This window comes from Centroberyx gerrardi, chromosome 4 (assembly GCF_048128805.1).
Source record: "Centroberyx gerrardi isolate f3 chromosome 4, fCenGer3.hap1.cur.20231027, whole genome shotgun sequence".
Classification (NCBI taxonomy): domain Eukaryota; kingdom Metazoa; phylum Chordata; class Actinopteri; order Beryciformes; family Berycidae; genus Centroberyx; species Centroberyx gerrardi.
In genome coordinates, this window is record NC_136000.1 from 14,654,217 (window position 1) to 14,674,448 (window position 20,232).

At 43.0% G+C, this 20,232-nt stretch overlaps 2 protein-coding genes across 2 annotated transcripts in view; one reads left to right on the forward strand and one right to left on the reverse strand.

The window, feature by feature from the left end:
* otud7a (OTU deubiquitinase 7A) overlaps positions 1 to 3,950 on the reverse strand; it is a 38,131-nt gene extending 34,181 nt beyond the window's left edge. The window contains exon 1 of the mRNA XM_071896480.2: positions 3,834 to 3,950. The gene's annotated coding sequence lies outside the window, so the exon portion shown is untranslated. The remainder of the gene's footprint in view (positions 1 to 3,833) is intronic.
* Positions 3,951 to 5,639: 1,689 nt separating this feature from the next.
* Positions 5,640 to 19,721, forward strand: LOC139909395 (cysteine repeat modular protein 2). Its single transcript, XM_071896453.2, has 16 exons — positions 5,640 to 5,847; positions 7,909 to 8,112; positions 8,208 to 8,276; positions 8,477 to 8,519; positions 11,092 to 11,237; positions 12,265 to 12,459; positions 14,307 to 14,393; positions 14,480 to 14,678; positions 14,810 to 15,033; positions 15,212 to 15,454; positions 16,089 to 16,334; positions 16,972 to 17,167; positions 17,818 to 18,023; positions 18,206 to 18,306; positions 18,626 to 18,797; positions 18,873 to 19,721. Exons 1-16 carry the CDS (start codon positions 5,667 to 5,669, stop codon positions 19,253 to 19,255), a joined length of 2,895 nt encoding a protein of 964 aa, XP_071752554.2. The 5' UTR covers positions 5,640 to 5,666; the 3' UTR covers positions 19,256 to 19,721.
* Positions 19,722 to 20,232: the final 511 nt, after the last annotated feature.

The following is a 20,232-nucleotide window of genomic DNA, read 5'->3' on the forward strand; positions in this document are numbered from 1 at the left end:
AATGACCTCGGCAACGTTGCATGAATGGGTTTAATTTAACACTTGAGATGTGCTGTGCTGATGGAGTGGAGATGAAACAAAGGCCAGTGACATTGAGAAGAGCCAGCGGAGCATTTTTCTCTGTTTAAGAAAATGAATGACGTACAGCAATCTGAACAATAGCGCTACTGCTTTCTTTTTCTCGGAATTGTGTCTATCCTGCCTTTTAATATCCTCTTTGACGGAAATAAGCTGGTATCTCCCAAATGGAGATACCGGCAAAACACCGCCAATTTTTGCATAGAAAAGGGGCCCTGACCTGTTTTTGGGAATGAATGAAAATGACCTACGCTGTGGGCCTGCATGAATGTAAATTGAGTCACCAGGGGAATCCTGTGCAGCAGCGCTCTGTTTGACTGAGGAGCTGTTCTCTCCTGATTCAAGGCAGGAAAGGGGATGGTTGTGCCCAGTGGGCCTTGTGGGGAGAGTGTTACAATGGCAGACATCTCCAGCAGCCAGCCTGCTCCCAGACTCAGCACCAGACAAGTGGAGCAACACAAATGCAATTAGGTGGAGGGGCACACACACACACACACACACACACACACACACACACACACACACACACACACACACACAGTCTATGGCTGTCACAGAGAATATCTTCTTGGTGAGCTATACGATCCAACTCCTGTTGCTGCTTCTGTCACACTAGGATAAAGATTGGGGGGAAGTGGACTCTCTCTCTCTATCTCTCTCTCTTTCTCTCTCCCACACACACACACACACACACACACACACACACACACACACAACACTCAGTCTCTCTTTCTGAGGGTGTAATTCTTTCAACGTTAATCATAACCCTCTCTTATTGGTGTTGAAAGTTCAACCAGGGACGATGTGTGACTATAAAAAAAAAAACATGCATATATGCCGCTGTTGTAAACCAAAAAACATTCAAAATACATCATCGAAACCGCCCACCACACACTGTACAGTCAGAGAATTGAGAGGAAAACCAAGACAAACAACCGAGCTTTGGTTGTCAAGAAAAGATTCCTCAGAAACGTCATCTATCTTAAAACCATAGAGCTAACTGGAACTTTGACAAGCGTCACACTGCTAGTTCCTCATTTCTAATCTCTTTTACCTTCTTAGAAAATAACCAGGACAGATCTCTGCCATTACTGTAAATTTCAGGTTTCTGTGCAATCTCACACTTTCCACAATGATGCATGTTGTAACAATGTACTTCAAACTCCAGTTTCCAGCTCTTCAGCGGCAGTAGTTCGTAAAAACTAATTACAATGATAAACTTTTCTGAATATATATTCAGGCACAAAACCTTGCAATTATAATGTCATCAACTTCAGTCAAATAGACACTTGGCGATGATAGTTCATGTAGCTCTAATGTAGCGGAGCATTTCCTTTTCAAAGCTAGATAATGACTGCTGAAATGTAAGTAATCATGCAGTGGCACTCTACAGAGAAAAGCATATCTACTGCCTTTCAGTTGTGTTTTAGGCCAGTATATTTTGGCTTCAGCATCTTGGATCTCTGGATTCAACAGCTTGACCCCAGAGTGTCAAATAATGGTCTAGATTATGCTATGACCAGTTCAGCCCCCCTTGTCATAAACCATGTGGGATCCCATACCTCTTCAGCAATTCAGACACCAAAATCTGACAAATACAAGGGGTTAAACAAGCTCTAGCTTTGCAAGAAAACACCATTATATCCTATCTTTACATTCAAATAACAGCTCATATTTCTGTCAAAAGACATCTCCCAGCATTCACCTTGTTGAGCCTACTCCACTACGTGCAAGTATAGACCAGTGTAAGGATTTTATTACAACTACAACTTCAATTCTCTGTGAATTGGAGGTCCGTTTCGCATCTGCACACAGATCTGAGAACGATTTTGCTGACTGGGTTGAGACAAAATCCCCCAAGAGTATCTATCCACCATCAAGTCCCATGTCCTCCACAGACTTACAGGCGACCACAGTGAGTCAGACTGGAAAGGTGAACTAATCATTATCTCTTCCACCCTCCCCTATTTTCATGTGCGTGAAAGGAGCCCCTCTCGCTGCCTCCATGGCCTCTAGCTGACCTCCCTCCGCCTGCAGACAGAACACTTAACATTGCTTCCCCACCTGTGGAGATGTCTGAAGAACAGGGCCCACTTCAAAGCTGTGCAGTGATTGGGTCATGATTGCCATGGGCCACTTGACTCATTTCATCTCCTCTCAAGGACTAAACTTTGGGGGAATCGGGCAGGGAGAGATGGAATTCTTTTGAAAGGCAACGGTACATTTTAGGCCCCTTTCCAGGTCCTTTTCAGGAGCCACAAGATGGGTTTCTTTTGATTGTTCTCTTAGATTCCTGTCTAATGATTCCAGTGGGAAAACAGATCCACTGCTGAGTCTGCTGGTACATCTTAAGTGTGAAGTGAAAGCATTTTTTTTTTTTACCATAAAGCAATCAAAGCATCTTTATAATGACAGCGTATGAGGGTAATTTCTCTGCAAAGGTTTTTGAAGTAGGCAGTGGGCAATTGGCACAGATGTTTGCAAAGGAATGTCATTTTGTATCAGTCGAGGAGCAGTTTGATACAGCGGCGCTGCCACAGTGACATGAAAGCCCAACTGAGTTCAACAACAACCGTCATCTCTGCTCTGCTTTTCTGGAGCTAAATGCCAGTGACAGGAACAGAATTCACTGTGGTAACTGATCAGGTGCCAAGCGCCCTCTCCCCAGTGCCCCGGTGCACTGAAGCCCTCTGTGGTGCTGGCATGGCCCGGCCCGGCCTGGCAGCCGGGGAATCTGCTTTGTAGCTCTGCCCTGATTGTTCTATCTGTCTCCAAATCAGACTCCACTGCTGTCAACTGCCCATCTCACAAACCCAACTAATGAATTCGCACAGGGAGAGCAGGGGCCTGAATAAGTTAGGCTGCTCTATTGCATACAGACACAAACAAGTTGATCTGATCTGATCCATTGTCTTGCAGTTGAGCAGCAGGAAACTGTGGCTATACAATGTGGGCAGTGTTTATTACACTGGTGTTATACACAGCATGAACATAAGCTGGATATTAATGATAGCTTGAAGGTATTATGATGTAGGCCTATGTCAGGGAACATGAAGTTCACTGAATATACTGTAGTAATTAATTAGTGGACTCATGATCAGGTGTAGTTGTATGATTGCATGTGAAACAGGGAACAACAATATAAACATAAATAGCCACAAAAATTAAACCAGACTGTGTAATTTGCACTTACAGTAAGCTACATTTTGGGTTGAATAGATAGCCAAAAGTCAGGTTGCTATAACTGACATTCCATGGAACATATGATATGTATTTCATAACCATCTACATGTTAAGCCATCCGGCCCAAAATACACTATGATGATTAATATTCCATGGCTGTATAGAGAACCTTAGCCTTCACGGCTACACAGCCTCAATAGGCTAAGACATGTTTATAAGACATGCTGCCATCACAAAATCTACTCAGCTCTCCATATACATGCTATGTTCCTACATCACACAGGTCTGTGCCTAGGCACACACATACAATACTACATCCATGTTTGCTGTATGCAACTCCGAGACTCCGGCTCCATCCCTAACCCTCGGTGAGATATCTGGCATCAATGCATTTGCATTCAACCAAAAATAAAGGTATTCGCACTGAACCTGAAACGCACTACCAAGTTGAATACATCGAGGCACGTACTCGCATTAAAGGCAGGTGCACCTGTCTGCAGTGGTATTGTGTTCAATATCAAATGAGCCATGCATTGGCCTGTCGCTTCAGAAAGCCCCAGTCTGTGTCTTACCGTGCTCTTTTCACTCATTACTCCCCATCGTAGCGTTTTCCAGTCCAGACCTCTGACGAACAGTTAATTCCTATCAGCCTGTCGCTGTCTCACTCTCTCTCATCCCCATGTCATATTTCTCCGCTGCAGCAGAACAAAGTCACGCCTCCTCCAGGAGCCGCTGTCGTGTGACGTCAGCCGGTGAAGAGATTTGGCCCACGCCCTCCTATTGGTTAATACCGCGAGGAGCCACGAGAGGCCGCTGTGCCGGAAACCCTCGTAGCTTTAGCTCTGTCAAGCACGACATTTAGAGGCTATTACTGCTTTTAGAAAATGGCGATAGCATTAAAAAGAAATAATGCAAATGTTGAATAATTGACTTTTAATCAATAATAGCCTAATAAACAATAATATTGTAATAAAAAGTATTATAGGCCAGTAATAATAATAGGCTAATTAAATGTTATTCTTCCCAGGCAATCTTACAACAATAAACAACGTGGTTGCTCAGGTGGTAAGTAACACGGTATGAGTGGTGTTTCTGTTAATTTTTCGGTTTTCCCAGGAAGCCATGAACCACAAGAGGCCGTGCTTTCGTCTTTTAGCTGCACTAAAATCACTGCAAAGCAGTATGAATTCTCGCTTTTATATAACTCCGGTGGCACACTATTCAGTAAGAACAAATATTCAATTCATCTTTTGTTTTTAATCAATAATAATTAGGCTAAATATCCTGATTATAATTAAATATTCAATACACACAATAGGCTACAGTATAGCTAAAGTGTTTAGTGTAAACGACGCCATGGTTGCTAAGCGACACAGGTAGCAGTATGACTGGTGATACTCAGGGTCATAATATTAACTGCGGTCACAGCAGGTGTGTGTTTATCAGGCATTTTGCAACCGAACGTGTCTCAGCCAATCAGAACTGAGGACAGGAAATTCCCGTTCTGCAATCAGTAATCTCGATTTGACACTGAACTAGTCAGCTGACAGACAGATTTGCACCTTTAAAACCAAGGGCGTTTTGAATGTGTAATAGTGCAGCATGTTTAGGGAAATGCTGCTTCTGCATGTGTGATTTCGGGGTGTGAATGTTTTATGTTTCAAGCTATAGCCCTGTGTAGGTTAGGCCTAAAATATGTGCATGCCAAATTCCAAATATGTTTTGGACACTGCAGATAGGATACATTTTATTCCTATGCATAAACTTTTGGCCGCTCAAATATTCAAATATTTGAGCGGCCAAATATAATATATTTAAAATTAATGTAATCTACATGTACAAGTAATTTCTGGTCAGTTTTTGTATATTTTGGAACATCTATGTACATGTTCTGAAGTAGGCTATATGCAAAATGCAATTTTTCTGTATGGGCTGTCATCCTTTGCACTGCTAAAATAGGAAAAATTTGCATTGCCATTACTTATCGACATTCCCAGTAAATTACACCATAGACTATTTTATCTCATGATGTAGCTATTTAACATTTAGCCTAGCTAATTAACATTCGTTTTCATGTATGCATATGTATGTAGCCTATCTATCTATCTATCTATCTATCTATCTATCTATTAGTTTTACACTTCACTTAAAATTGTTGTGACACAGAAAGTGAGTGTTTTTTTTTTGTTTTTTTCTTTCATCTTCTTCTTTTTTGCGGATAAGGTCATTTATGAAAGCCTGACCACAAATCCACGCTCATTGTCCAGTCCTGCTTGAACGAACTGGTCCAGCAAGTTATTTCTGGGTTGGTGTCACAGAGCCCCATATCGATCTACTACCTGCCGCACGGACACTGCGCCTTTGGAGACTGTCCCCGTTTTTTTCTCTTCCATGAGTCCTCGGGCATGGCGATGAAGTCCTTCACCGCGTGTATTATTTTCTACTGTGTCGGATTTATTCGATGTAAAACCGCGGCGTCTTGTCCAAGCGGACAGTTTATGTTGAAGAACCAGTGCGTGCTCTGCCATCCCACCTGTTCTGAGTGCGACGGGCACGAGCTGTTTGAATGCACTACCTGTGGAGTTGGTGAGTAATTGTGCTTTTTCTTGCACATATACTGCTATTCTACATAATAACACAAACCCATCGATGGATTAATAAAAAGAAATAGGCTACGGGGTATTATAGTGTAATTTTGCCTGTGTTTATGCGTTGACACGATGCACTTGAGACGAGATGTGATGGGTTTTTGTCTAGTTTCACAAAGCATATTGGGCAACAAATAATCACCAGCTAAATAAAGGCTAGGTAGCCTACATTGAAGTTAAGACTATATTCCTATGATCATATGGCAATTGAATTTTAAATATGATTTCAAATCTACATGAGGCTATTCCACTTGTCTGTATATTAATGATATACTAATATTGTCTATGGGAGATGCCAAAAACAGCTTCTATATGAATATTGGATTGTTTGCCAATAGCCTGTGTAGTTCTTCTGTCTTCACTTGTGGCTTCACAGCTGCCAGATTCAAACAAAGCCATGTCACTGACTCATTAATCCAGTAGACAGAGAGGGTGTTTTCTCAAAGCAGCGCTATTTAGTGGTTACCAAAGCAGAGTTGCTCAAAGGCTGGGGAATTAGAGGAGGAGCTTTCACCTCTGGGTTAACATTTACCATTGTTAAGCTCTGTCAGACAGAGATTTTCTTCTTTTTTTTTTTTCTCCCCCTCCACATAGAAATGGTTGATTTCTGGCCAAAGGAGCAGCTTTGAAATGGAAATAGAAATGAAGGTGTGATGGTTCTTCCTGAGTTTTCACAGTGAAATCTGATCATGTCAGAATGGAGCCTTTGTTAAGCAGAGGGAAAGGGAAAAATATCCCCCTGGGCTACAAGTACTACTGTTGCAATCCACTGGGCGCAACCTGCGAGTCTCTCCCTCTCTCTCTCTCTCTCCCTCTCTCTCTCTCTCTCTCTCACCCCCCTCTGTTTCCTGAGTATATGTATTTTTCACTGAAGGGTGACATTATCAGAATTATGCATGTTTAGGGGCTATGGAGTGCTATTTATACTGAGTCCGACTGTATATTTAAATGACAATTGCATTCGTGTAGGCTATCGGCACTGTAGATTTTTTTTTTTTTGGTGTATAAACTTTGGTATACTTTTGCTTTTGTTGTGTGTATGTGTGGGTGAGTGCGAACTAAGGAGCTTTACATTTTAATGCGAGATGCTTCATCAAAGAACATCAAACAATCTCTACCCTTCACACTCTTAATGTTTTTAATAGAACCGGCCGAATTTTCACACAGCAGCCACATTTCTGTGTGCCTGCTGAGGTGGAAGGCTCTGGAAGGTGGAGGGGAGAAAGGCAGCAGCTTGTGGGCCCTCTCCTTCCTGTCTCACACATCTTCTCTGCAGCGCTGAGCAGATGTGACAATACTGTAACTCAGCTGCTTCCAGAGCCGCCTCAGGTGCCACAGCTAGGCTAGTGGCAGGTGGCGGAGCATTAATCAGTAGGGCCAAGACACAACACCGTCTCTGCCCGCAGCTCTGATCTTCTCTCATGTGCCTCTGATTGCCCTTGTTTACATATGTTAGTCACAGCATCATCAGTCAGGAAGCGATCTCTATTATTTGCAGGCCATACGGTCAACATACTGGCCTGTGCGGGCAGTTTATGATGTTGCTCGTGGTTTTGAGATCCATTTGTTCTGTGCTTTTGTCAGTAATGCATGTGTAATGAAATGTTATATGCTTTCTCGTGCCTCCATTCTTAATTCAGAATTAAAATAATAACCGGTGATTCAGTCCTTGTGCCACAAGACATGTCTCTCTTTCCAATAAAAATAAATCCAATCACTACAGTATGTGTTAGTGCTGTCGTTTGCTGTAGGCATTGAACTTTCTCACAGTTGGCAGCATGTCCTATCATCTTTCCTCCATTCCATGTTATCGCCAGGCCCGTTTGGCTCTATCCCCTCATTTACTACTGGGGCTTCATTGATTCCCACTTTCAGAGGAGTCCACATTTGGAAGAGGCATTTCCTGGCAGGAGTGCCTTATGGCTAATGGCATCCTCATTAGAGGAGAAAGTGGAGCAGGCTTTATGCTAACAAGTCTTCCGTATCGTCCCCTCCGCAGATGAAGACGGACAGGAGCGCTTCCTCCACCAAGGTCGCTGTCGGGCGCACTGCCCCCGGGGGCTCTATCCTGACAGGGGTCACTACACCTGCCTGCCCTGCATCGCCAATTGTGAACTCTGCACCGATGCCCACATATGTGCCAAATGTCGGGAGCACTACAAACTCCAGAATGGTGTCTGCCAAACGGCGTACTGTGACATAGGTAAATGTAAAGCACGCTCATAACTGGCTGTAACCTAAGAGAAAAACAGGGTGGAGGCTCCGGGTTTAGAGGTTCTGTGTGTCTTTATGTTTCAGGGCAGGTCCAGGATCCTGATACAGGAGAGTGCATTGACTGTGAGATGGGCTGCAAAACATGTTCCACAAGTAAGTCACGCATGCTGCAGAGTACCAGGCTAACAATACCATACTGTTACCTGCTCTTATGTAAGGAAGCTTGCCGATGTTGATTAAAAGATTGATAATAATGGTGCACACTATGAAGCATAATATAACTAAACCTATTCATGGGTTTGATCCTCAGGATAAATTCTAATTATTCACTTTTTTTTCTCCTTTCTACACAGGAGACCCTGAGATCTGCAACAGCTGTGTTGAAGGTTACTTTCTGTGAGTCTGCTCATATTTTCTTTTTCCAGATTATCAATTCCTTCTGTTCAGTGGACTTTTCTGTCCTCCCATATCCTCCACTAGAAAACCACTTGCAATCTATGCATCTATTATTTTTAATACTTCACATTTAATAGAGTAAGATGAATCTTTATTGTCTTTTTCACACAAAGAAGGTAATTTGGCATGGCACTGTGATTTATTCATACATTTGTTTAAAAGATTTTGAAATGTTGTCCTCCAATTGAGTTTTAAACTGTTTTTATTGAATTTGTCATTACCCTGCTAAATTAAGAGCTAGGTAGCTGAATCTGTGTAGGGTACTTTTCTATAAACATACAACATCAATTGTTTTGTAGAATTTGTTTGCTTATTCATTACACTGCTGATAAGCTACAGTATATTTCAGCTGTATTTCTGTTTACTTTGGCTTATCAGTTGGACCCAGCATAACACAGGCTACAGAGCCAGAACAGACCTCCGATTGTGCTCTTCTCCCCCGAGTTTAGGCCTCCTGGTATTGTGTGAGTCAGGTTACCCACCATTCCGAGTCATGCAATGTTACCTGAGCCTTGGTTTGAGCATAGAATGTAGTCTGCTTCATAGAGACACTTCACCTTGTATGTATGTCTGTGTGTGTGTGTGTGTGTGTGTTTTGGGAGAGAGAGTGAGAGAGAGAACATAAGCGACATAGGATTCAGCTAAAAGTGTAGCCAGTAGCAGGTGTGATGATTGTATGGGCTGCATCATCTTGAGTGACTCTCGTCGTGTGTGAGTCACAGTAGAGGAGAGTTGAAGGAAAGTCCGCTGTTTCAATACACTCAAAGCCTTTTTATTGTTCTTACATACTGTAGGCGCTGTGAGATGCTCAGTCTGCTACTTCGGTGGCCTTGCTTTTAACAACGATGGATTTAGCGATGTCTCAGTGCAACCTTGTGGCTGCATTACATACACAGTACACAGACACGGCAACTACCAGTATAAAGCAATCCTCAATAAAAGGATCTTAATAAGAGTGTGGGGCCATCATGAACTGCAGGAACGGCCGCACTGTGTCTTCTCATAGATTCTTCATGTACAAAACTCTTCTGGAAGAATGCAGCACCATTCTTCGATAAGAAATTCCAGCATTTGCGGTTTCGTTTAGTGATGAAAGCTGTGGTTCAATTAAAACAACTAGGCATAACTTGTGCCCCGTGGATTGTCATTCTTGAAGACCACTGCCTTTAGAAAAGAAACCCAGTGTGATGGATGCTTGGTATTTATTGACATTTACCTTCCCCTCTAAGAGGTTGAGTGGAAGAAATCACATCCCAACTGTTTTCAGTATGATTTATATTCTTCATTTACTCAAGCTTTTTTATCTTCAACGGCTACCTGTATTTTTTTACCTTCTCCTATAACTTCGACTCAAGAAAGTAAAAGCCCCAAACAACAGTTGCGTTGGAAATGCTGATGTGCTCTCCGGGAATGGATAGTCCAATATTTGCACAGAGGGATTCTTAAACGTCCCACAGATTCTTAAGCAGTCTAGTGTTTCCAGGCCAGAGACGGGGCCTGGTCTGCACGAGCTGCTATTGTGAGTGCGATGATGGATGCAGTGTGGCGCTTCCAGCTGTTCCTCCTCAAACAACCGCCGCATCTCAGCACCGATACCACGGCAACACGGCGGGAAGTGTGGCTCGGGCTGTCGGCGGTCAGATTCTCTCATATAGGAAGGTGGCATGGAAGGCAGCAGTAGATGTTGTATAAGTTCCTAGCTTACTGCTGCTGCGCGCGTTTCATTTAGAGTAGTATGTCTTCTTCAAACTAGGATTCATTCCTGCTTTAATGTTTTATGGGTGACATCTTTGCAACTCAATATCTCAGCTGCTTTAGGCTAGATTTTTTTTTTGAGGAGAGCTGTCTCATGTTTAATAGCTCAATTAAGCCCTGGAGGACCGATAGGACAGGTTAATGACAGAAAAGTTCCCCTCCGCCTCCAGGCTGCAAATAAAACACCAATTAACTTTCTGCCTTGAGAAGAGAATAGAACCATGATAGGCTTGAACAAAAGCAGCCTACATTATGTTTTCATCTCTGTTTGTCATTCTCATTGCCGTTTGACTGAGTGGACCTTTTGACTGAGGAATGTATTGAAGTCAACAATACGGCTGCAGGTGTGCTGTACAACCGGCACAGTGCATGCTGGGATTGCGTCTTCCATGTGGTGCGTTTTGTCACTTCTCCGGTTTCAGTTCGTTTGGCCTCAGAATCCTCCAAGTAGGGACAAACTGCCTGTAGCAACGTCATTGTTCTTTCGCTGTAAAGCTTTGAAAGTGACGTGTGGTATTAAATCACTATAGTTTTCATCAGCTCTTTGATCTATCAAAAGCTTTGTTCTGGATGCTTGCTTCACAAAGAAAAAAAAACTTCCTCTAGTTTAATAGCTACTGTGAAAGCCAGTTATGGTTTCACAGACAAACACCAAGCCTAATCCTAGACTAATGGCTTACTAATTATTATGGCTTTTCAAGAAAGAGTTTTTTCAACGGACATGTATTTGATTTTAAATTAGAATTTCTCTCAACAGTTTCAGGCACCAGTGTCGCAGGCATTGCCCCCAGAGCACCTATGAGGACCGGGGGAGGGGTGTGTGTCTGACCTGCCCAGCACCGTGCACCGACTGCAGGAGCAACACACACTGCCTGGCCTGCCAGACTGGCTACTTCCTCAATGGTACCAGTAGGAAAGAATATCACTTTCTCTATTCATTTGGGGTGCTGATCACATTCTACAGGGTTGAAACAACAAGATGACCCTTTTGTCCCATTACTATGTGTTGAGTTTGTGCTTTATGTTCTCCTAAATCACTATGTACATGAGGGTAATCAATCATTCTTGTTAAAGGACCAGTCTTGGCATGGAGTCTTCATTTGGATTGCAAATCACTTCCACGTCAGCAAATCTGAGGCATGCGATATGTAAATATATGGTTTATGCAAATAGGAAATTAGGATGTTGGGATGGACATGACTGTGTTCTCTGTTATGGGCGACTGGGTAAAATATAAGCTTTTAGGCCATAAAGTAAAGCCTTTAAATCATAAAGAAGAAGATTAGCATGCAAGAATAACAAGCTACCAAACATTTTCATGCACAGTGCGTCATTTATGTTGCAAATATGAAATGAGTGAGTATGCCTGCTGGAGGATAGTCCATATTTCATGGGCTTGTGATTCTACAGTGCGTCAGACAGGATCCAGTCATGGGCGATAAGCTCATTCTCCCCTCTTCAGCCAAGGCTAGTCCAAGGTCCAGTTTCAAAAGATCTAGGTCACTGTTTCCTGCCTGGGCAGTTGGATGGAATTTGGAGAGCGAGAGATCCTGGAAGGGCAGACAGAGGAGAAGAGAAGAGCAATAGAGGGAAGGATTTAGACAGTCATGCAGTAAATGGAGACACAGAGAGATGAGTGCAAGGTCATCTTTTCTGGGACCACACAGAACCAGTTTTTTAATAAAGGCTTGATTGTACTTGATTGTACTAATCCCAAACATTGTGCTTCACTGTTTAAAATGAATGGAGGAAATTTTACTATTTAGTGTCACTTTCTTGAAATGGTTTATGTTTCAATAATGGACAGTAGTAAAATAGCTACTATATAATTTCAGCTAGGCTTTCCAAGAGTTCCGGTAGCTGATACAGAGGGATACTCTGCCTGCAAAAGGATCATGTCCTCTTCCTCTCTGCTGCTCTGTCCTGTCAGGTGGAGAGTGTGTCAAACAGTGCCCACAGCAAACCTTCAGTGACTCCAGTGGATGGCGCTGCCAGTCCTGCCACAGCTCGTGCCAGTCGTGCCACGGACCGCGGTCCACAGACTGCAACTTGTGCATTGGTGGGAACGCCCCTCTCCACGGACAGTGTCCTCTGGTTAACTGCCCACTGGGCCAGTACTTTGACGGTGAGGGGAACGACTGTGATAGGGGCTCATCTGAAGTAGTTCATGTTGTTAATTTCTCTCAATAGGCATCTGTTTTGGAACATGATCAAAATCATGTTTACAGGCTATTAAGTCCAATGTGAAGCATTTCAGCTGAAAGCCGAGTCAGTAAAGTATCACAATTGAGTTTCCTGACACTGGAGTTAGTGATTATAATAAATAATATGATACTTTATTGATCCCCTTCAGAGGTCGGGGTCAACTACAGGAAAGTGACCCAGTGATTCAGTATCTTGTTCAAGGACACTTCAGCAAGGCAGATGCTGAGACAGGGGCTTGAACACAATTGGACCGTCTCCCTACTCACTACATCACCCTGCTGCACACACACTACACCACTTTTTATGTTATATTAGAGCCATTTAAGAGCCATTTCAGTTAATTGCAGTGGAGCAATTTGACAAGGCTTCTCTGCCTCGAGCACAGGGTTCTTTACCTGCTGTCCCATTTGCTGTCTATGTCAACAGTTTCGCTAATTTCAACACAGATGGTCTTACTCCATTGTTTCAACCCCTACAGAAGTCAGGTCGATCATTTACATTCCTACCTCAGTGGTTTGATTATTTACATTCCTGTTGTTTAGAGCAGTGGTTCTCAACTCTGCTCCTCGGGATCCAGAGATCGGCTGTTTTTCAATCCTACCTGGTAGTTAATAGGATTCACTTGGCATCCCAGGTATAAACCAGTCCCTGATTATACAGCTGGAATGAAAAGTAGCATGGCTCTGGGTCCCGGGTGCCAGGATTGAGAACCACTAGTTTAAGGGATCAGTGAGTCTGGATGTATATTGTCAAGAGCACCATCATTCAACTGGGTATTTTTCTACACCATCTACTACTGACCATTATTAGTAAAAAACCTGTTTCAATTGATTTTCTAACCTCAAAACAATTATTACATAGGAAGTAGGATTACTGAATGTTACCTTTGCCATACATTATACTTTTTTGATGTCCTTGTCCAATGACTGATAACTTTAAATAGTTAAGGCATATAATAGGACTGAACCAACAATGGTTATATACTATGATGGGTCACTTATTTATGAGTCACACTTCCTGTCTGCAGTGAGTTACTCCTTGCAGTTGGAAAATGTCAAAGGTTGCCCATTAACACAAATACATTGAAAATGCACTGTATCAGTGGTGAGCAAACAATGAGAACAAGCACCCAGTCCAGTGCTCCATCTTGTTATTGATCGTCTCAGATTATTTAATCATTTGAACCTCAGCAACACCAAGCTGATAGCTTATAATGCTTCCCCCTAGTGGTAAAGATAGTTAAAGGAGGAAAAACTCCAGTAACACTTTTAAAGAGTTTTAAAGAGTAACTCCACACTAAAACACTTCTTTTGAGTTGTACACTGGTATTTAGTGCTGTTTAGTTATGAAATACAACAATGTCGGTCATACTGTCAACATTTGAGCACAAATGTGCCGGTACCCTATTTATCTCACTAAACCTGGCTCAGTTTGCCCTCCAGTGGTTAAAATGAGCAGCTGGTGTTCAGTTGGAGATACAGCTGTGTACAAGGATAATTCTCCTAAGATATATCATTTGGTAAAAAAAAAACAGCCCCAGTATAAAGGTGGATTTGAGACACTCCACCCCGGCCCAACCTCAAACCCCCCTCCTCTCCCCAGTATTTCATGCCTACTTTCTTGCATTTTTCAAAACCAGCAGTAGGCAGAGAGAAGCTCAAACTGGGTGCAAAATTAACCTTTAATGGGATTTTGTATCTTTCCCTGCTTTCTGTCAAATTGTCATGATGTAAAATGAGGTCGCTCTGCTCACTGCTCTAATTTCAGGGAAAAATAGTGAATGCCACTCATGTGATGCATCCTGTAAGACCTGCTTTGGCCCACAAGCGCTGGATTGCTCCTCTTGTTACACAGGTATAAATATTTATATTTACTCTCTTTGGCCATGACAAAGGATTGAAACATTCTCTCATCACTTACTGTGTGTTTGTGTGACACAGGGATTTTCCTGGACCAGGACAGTTCTTGTGTAGAACACTGTCCGCCAGGCTCCTATGCCAACTCTGCCACTCAGCTGTGTGAGGACTGCTCGCCAAACTGCGAGGCCTGCGTGGACACCAGTGATAACTGTATTAGCTGCTCCAAAGGCAGCTATAAACTCTTTCTCCACCAGGGGAGGTGCTGGTCTAATTGCCCAGAGTAAGCATAAGGACGAACGTTTGACCAAATCCAAGCAGCAGAAAAAAGAAAAACACTAGTAAAGACAGCATGTTCATTTCCACCTACTGTGCTTTCTTATCTTATCAACTGACTCCTACATTTATTTTCAGAGGTTTCTTTGAGACAGCGGAAGCGTCATGTGAAGCCTGTGACAGCTCCTGTCTGACATGTGATGGAACCAAGTCCCAGTGTCTGTCCTGCGCTGATGGCCACTTCCTGGAGAGTGGTTTGTGTCGACTCAACTGTTCGCTGCGGACCTATCCTGCAGACGACGGTACCTGCAGGCGCTGCCCCCCCCACTGTGACGTTTGCTCAGACGACAGGACCTGCTTCAGTGAGTTATTAGCCATCTGGGCCATCTAAACTTCCAGTAGAAAAACAGGAGCATTTATCCACCCCACTTTCCCCTCATTCTAAAAGGATAATGCTTTAAAATGAATAATGAATGGTACCATGTACCACGACCAGAAATCTCTCCTGTTTCTGTTACCTCTGTCCCATCATTATTTCAGAATGCAGCTTCCTCTACCTGATGCTGAATGGTGTGTGTAAGGCTAGTTGTCCCATGGGCTACTATGAGAACATGGAGGACGGCCTGTGTGTTGAGTGCCACGCCACCTGTGGCAGCTGCTCAGGGCCGGCGGCAGGTGACTGTGAGACCTGCTCTACGTTAACCCCCAAACTGTATGAAGGTGTGTGCTCCAAGGACTGCCCCACTGCCACTTACTATGAGACTGCAGCCATGGAATGTCAAGGTGAGCCTCTCCATATTAAGATTTAAATTGTTTGTTAGATTTTTATATTAGATTTATTAGTCTTCTGTCCATGTTATGTCTTGCACTTGTCAAATGAGGTCCTGTTGTTCATGTGCATGGGTGCCTCATCTATAATAAATGTATAGTTTGTATAGCACTTTTAAAGTTTAGAAACTGCTTAACAATCACGAGAAACAAAAGATACAGAAACACAAGAAAAGGTTACACAAGAAAAGAAGAGGACAGCGGCAAAAACACATAGCCATGAGGGTTTGAGGGTGGGATACGGATCCTGGATAAGGTAAGGGATGTTATACCAACAAACCAATATAGTGGAACAATGCTGGAAAGGCAAACATCATTACATAATTTTGATAGACAACATTAATGACAGAATTTACAGCATGCATATGCAACTCCAAAATTGCAGACTGTATTTACTGTATCTAGAATTACAACAGCTTCAGTATCATGTGTTATCTGTAAGGGCTTTTCCAGGTTATTGATATAAACTTAATCATACACTGTCACACCTACAAGTCAACGGGGAAGTGATCACACCCTTTTCTGTGAATAGAGTGACATAGCGTAGTTGAAGTGACGCTTGGCACGCGATTTGTTTTATTATGTGCAGAGTGCCACCAGACCTGCGCGAGCTGCTTGGGTCCCGAGGCAAACCAGTGCACCCAGTGTGAGAAGGGGCTGGTGCTGGACCCAAACACACTGTTGTGTGGAGTGACAGGCGACACAGACTGCCCACCCAGGACCTACCTGCACGACGACCAGTTCACCTGCATGGGCTGCCACCGCCACTGTTATTCCTGTGAGGGGCCGGGGCACGATGAATGCCAGACCTGCGCTGTGCCTAAATACCTCCACAGTAAGCAGCCACCACTCATGTTCAGCTGCTATTTCAAACAGTAAAGTGGCTCTGAGTGTAAAAAAAAATAAAAAATCAACAGAAAAGTCAATCACATCTAAAAATCCATATCCCAAATGTCATTTCAGGAACTAAAAAAAAAGGCTTGTTTTTAACTTGACAATCATTAATTTCTAAGTTTATCCAATGGGGTTTGAAAGGGTTTCATAAGGTCAAGGGTGGTAGAATTTTCTCAACCCATAGGGGAACATATAATCCTGAAAATCACCCACAATTGGAGTTACCAGGTTTTCACATGACAACAGCAATATGCTTGTTCTAATAAAGTAATAAACAAGTAAAGACGAGTATAATAAATATAGACGAGTAATAAAAATCACATTTCAGTCTAGCTTAAAAGGTTGCGTGAAATTGATCAGCAGTTATGGATATTTTGATAATGTGAAGAGTTCTTAATTCCTATTTGAGATATTGGATGGTGGGTGATGGCATGAATTTGGAAAATAACCATACGCCTTGGTCTGAAAGGATCTTTGTGGAGACAGAAATGGTTCTTCTTCAGTTGCCACCTTTATTTTTCTGTGTGTATGATGGACATTATGTGTGTGTGTGTGTGTGTGTGTGTGCTATTCTCCAGACAGCACCTGTGTGAGTGAGTGTCCGGCTGGCACATACAGCACAAGGCAGGAAGCTGATGGGACAGAGCTGGGGTTCTGTTCACCATGTGACCACGTCTGTTCCACCTGCACCGGGGCGTCGCCTAAAGATTGCCTCAGCTGTTCTCCAGGATACCTGCGCCTCCTCCCCCTCTGTGTCTCCCATTGTCCCAAAGGGTAAAAAGCCCAAACCAGGAAATGTTTACTTTGTGTTAAAAACACAAGCTCTCTTGTCAAACTCTGTTGACATTCCCCTCACCCTTTGCCCCCTGATGTAAAAGCTTGATTAAACACACAAGTCTGGAAATAAACCAGAATTGCTAACGGAGCGAGGATCCAGTATGCAAATCAGTTTCTCAGATTACCTCAGCAACTTAAAATGGAAGTTCACTTGAAAAAAATGGGTCACAAATTGTAATGCGTATTCTTTTTCTATACAATCATTTTATAAACTATTATTACCTCTGCCAAAGAGGTTATGTTTTGTCAGTCAGCAGGATATCTTAAAAACCTATAAACAGATTTCAGTGAAATTTGGTGGACAGATCGGTCTTGGCCCAAGGAACAATCAATCAGATTTTGGTGGTGATCCAGATCTGGGATTTTCGCGATTAAACGATTATCGTTTTTTAGCCATAACTATGAAACTAACAGAGATAGAGATTTGACTAAGCGTATGTTTACAGGTTCAAGAAATCAATTTAACTTAAAATTTGAGTGATATCTTTGGGTGCAACAGCAAGTTGGAGAATTGCCCAACATAGGCATTTGTGCTTTCTGAATGCCGTCTAGTTTGTTAATACTGATCCTCTCATGTGTCTTGTCAGGTACTACAGAGAGGGCTCCAGCTGTGAGAAATGTGATCGTTCCTGTGAGCTGTGTACGGGACCGGGGCCCGAGTCCTGCAGGGCCTGTTCCCCTCCTCTCCTGGAGCTGCAAGGCACCAAGCTGTGCGTCGAGCACTGTCCACACCGCTTCTATCAGCTGAATTATGTCTGCAAACAGTGCCACACCAGCTGCCAGACCTGCACAGGTACCAGCCATGAAACAAACATTTGATTACGATATCACGATTGTGATTATGATATAGTGCAGATCAACATCACAGCCTATTGTCCACCTGTAGCCTATATCTTGCCTACGTGTGAACATATTTGCCATTCCTTTGTCCTCTTAGGTTAGGCGGTAAAAGGACATTTGTATGTATGTTTGCAGATGCCTCGCCTCAGGGATGCATGACGTGCGACTGGGGTAGCACCCTAAAGGAAAATGTCTGCTATCCGCGTTGTGAGGAGGGGAGGTACTTCTCAAAAGAGGTGAGCTCTGAGCCAGGAGTCATGCTCCATTGCATTAACCCTATCATAATCATTATAAATAAAGGCAAAAGATAACCATTACCATCTTATTTCATTATAAAGTACAAATGTGGACGCATTTTTTTCTGAGTAAAGCAGAAAAACTGTAAAAGTGTTTTTGCTGTGGTACACTGGTTGTCATATTCATAAATTACATGCTGCTCAATTGTTGGTCCTCCATAATATGCATTTCAAATATGTATATATGCAACTTAGAACTTACATATGTTTCTTATATTTGGCCAGTACAATTATTCTTTTTGAATCATTGCCATTGCAGGAGACTTGTGAGCCCTGTGACAGCTCCTGTAGACACTGTACAGGCCCCAGACCGGACCAGTGTCTGACGTGCCCCCGTGACTCTGCCCTTCACGCTGTGGAGAACCGCTGCGCCCGTTGCTGCCAGGCCGGAGGGAATGACACCGATTGCTGCGTTTGTGACACTCGCTCAGGTAGAGTCCCCTGCCAGTCTTAAGCAACAATTGCTTAGATATGACCACCTACTAACAGCTGTTTTTTTGTTCTAGCTCTGTGTGTGGAGGCGCCCCAGCCCAAGTCAGGAGACAACCAGGCAGCAGGCATGAATATGTCATCCGGAGCTCTCAAGCACACCTCGGCCGCCTTGCCCGTCGCCCTGCTGCTGGCGCTGGGGTTGGCTCTAGCTGTATTTGGCTTGGTCAAGGCCCATGCCAGGAAGAGGCTATGCTGGAGCCAGAGCTATGAGAGACTGAGCGGCAGTGCCAGCAGCAGTATGCCCCACGGCGTGCCCGAGCCAGACAGTGGGGACGAGGCAGATGTGGTGTACACCAGCAAGGGGGGATCAGTGTATCGACGCTACAGCTTCATCCACGAGCAGGACACAGATGCAGACCAGGACGTGGATGAGAGCACTTATCTCAACCGATCTTAGAGGCATCCCACCCACTAGAGCTTACAGTAGCTGAGGAATGTATTGTGGATGTACACAGTCCCAATGTCAAGACTGAGATTAGAGGGATTCAAAGCAGTTTAGTTGAATTTTAGAATGGAATGTATTGGTATCTATTGTGTTGCTTTTTGACTATTGTTGAGATTAATTTTATTCTACAAAGTGCCTTTATCTGTATACCGCACATTATTAGAAGAGGCTTTTGTGAGTGAAAGAGTGAAATGAAGTGATCATGTAGAACGACTCTATCTGTATGCTGCACATTATTAGAAGAGGTATTTGTGAATTAAACAGTGAAATGAAGTGATCATGTAATGACTAAATTTCATACCAGTTATTGTAAATAGAAATATAACTGCAATAAAGGCTTCTTTTCTACTTTATTCATTCCCTCAACACACCTTTAAAACTGTCTGCATGGATGATGGCTATTTACCATGAGAGGGATATTTGCTGTTTTGAGCACGTGTTGTAAGATGATATGAGGATATTGAAAATATGACGTGTGCAACAGAATGAGGCTATGCCACCTGATAAAACAATATTATGTGCACAATACACCAATTTAAGAACTCAAGAAAATACAATTGTTTCAGTTTCAGAGCACATAAACCCTTCATGTAAAGATGTCGTGTAAAGGTTGAAATATGTTGAACTCTGCAGTAACATTTATAGCTGGAGAAGTTTACTCTGCTCAAATAGTGATCATAGGATACAGCAGGACATAGTTGATCAGATCCTGCTATCTAACAGCAAATAGATGTTGAAATATTTCCTAGACACTTCCTCTTACAACATAGTTTGACACACCTTCTTAAGGGGGTGATTATATTTGCATTGCCATTTAAAATGAAGCGCATGAGCCTCTCCCCACTTGCTTTTAGTATAACCTCCAGTGTAGACAGTGTAACCTGTGTTGCAGCAGTCTTTATTTCTTATAGCACGCAACTAAAACATGG

What these genes read in the sequence shown, in the direction of transcription:
- LOC139909395 (XM_071896453.2), top strand. Translation starts at nt 5,667, where the DNA reads ATGGCGATGAAGTCCTTCACCGCGTGTATTATTTTCTACTGTGTCGGA. An exon ending in GACTGGCTACTTCCTCAATG is followed by an intron (nt 11,238 to 12,264) that starts GTACCAGTAGGA and finishes CTGTCCTGTCAG; the next exon opens with GTGGAGAGTGTGTCAAACAG. An exon ending in TGTGCCTAAATACCTCCACA is followed by an intron (nt 16,335 to 16,971) that starts GTAAGCAGCCAC and finishes GCTATTCTCCAG; the next exon opens with ACAGCACCTGTGTGAGTGAG.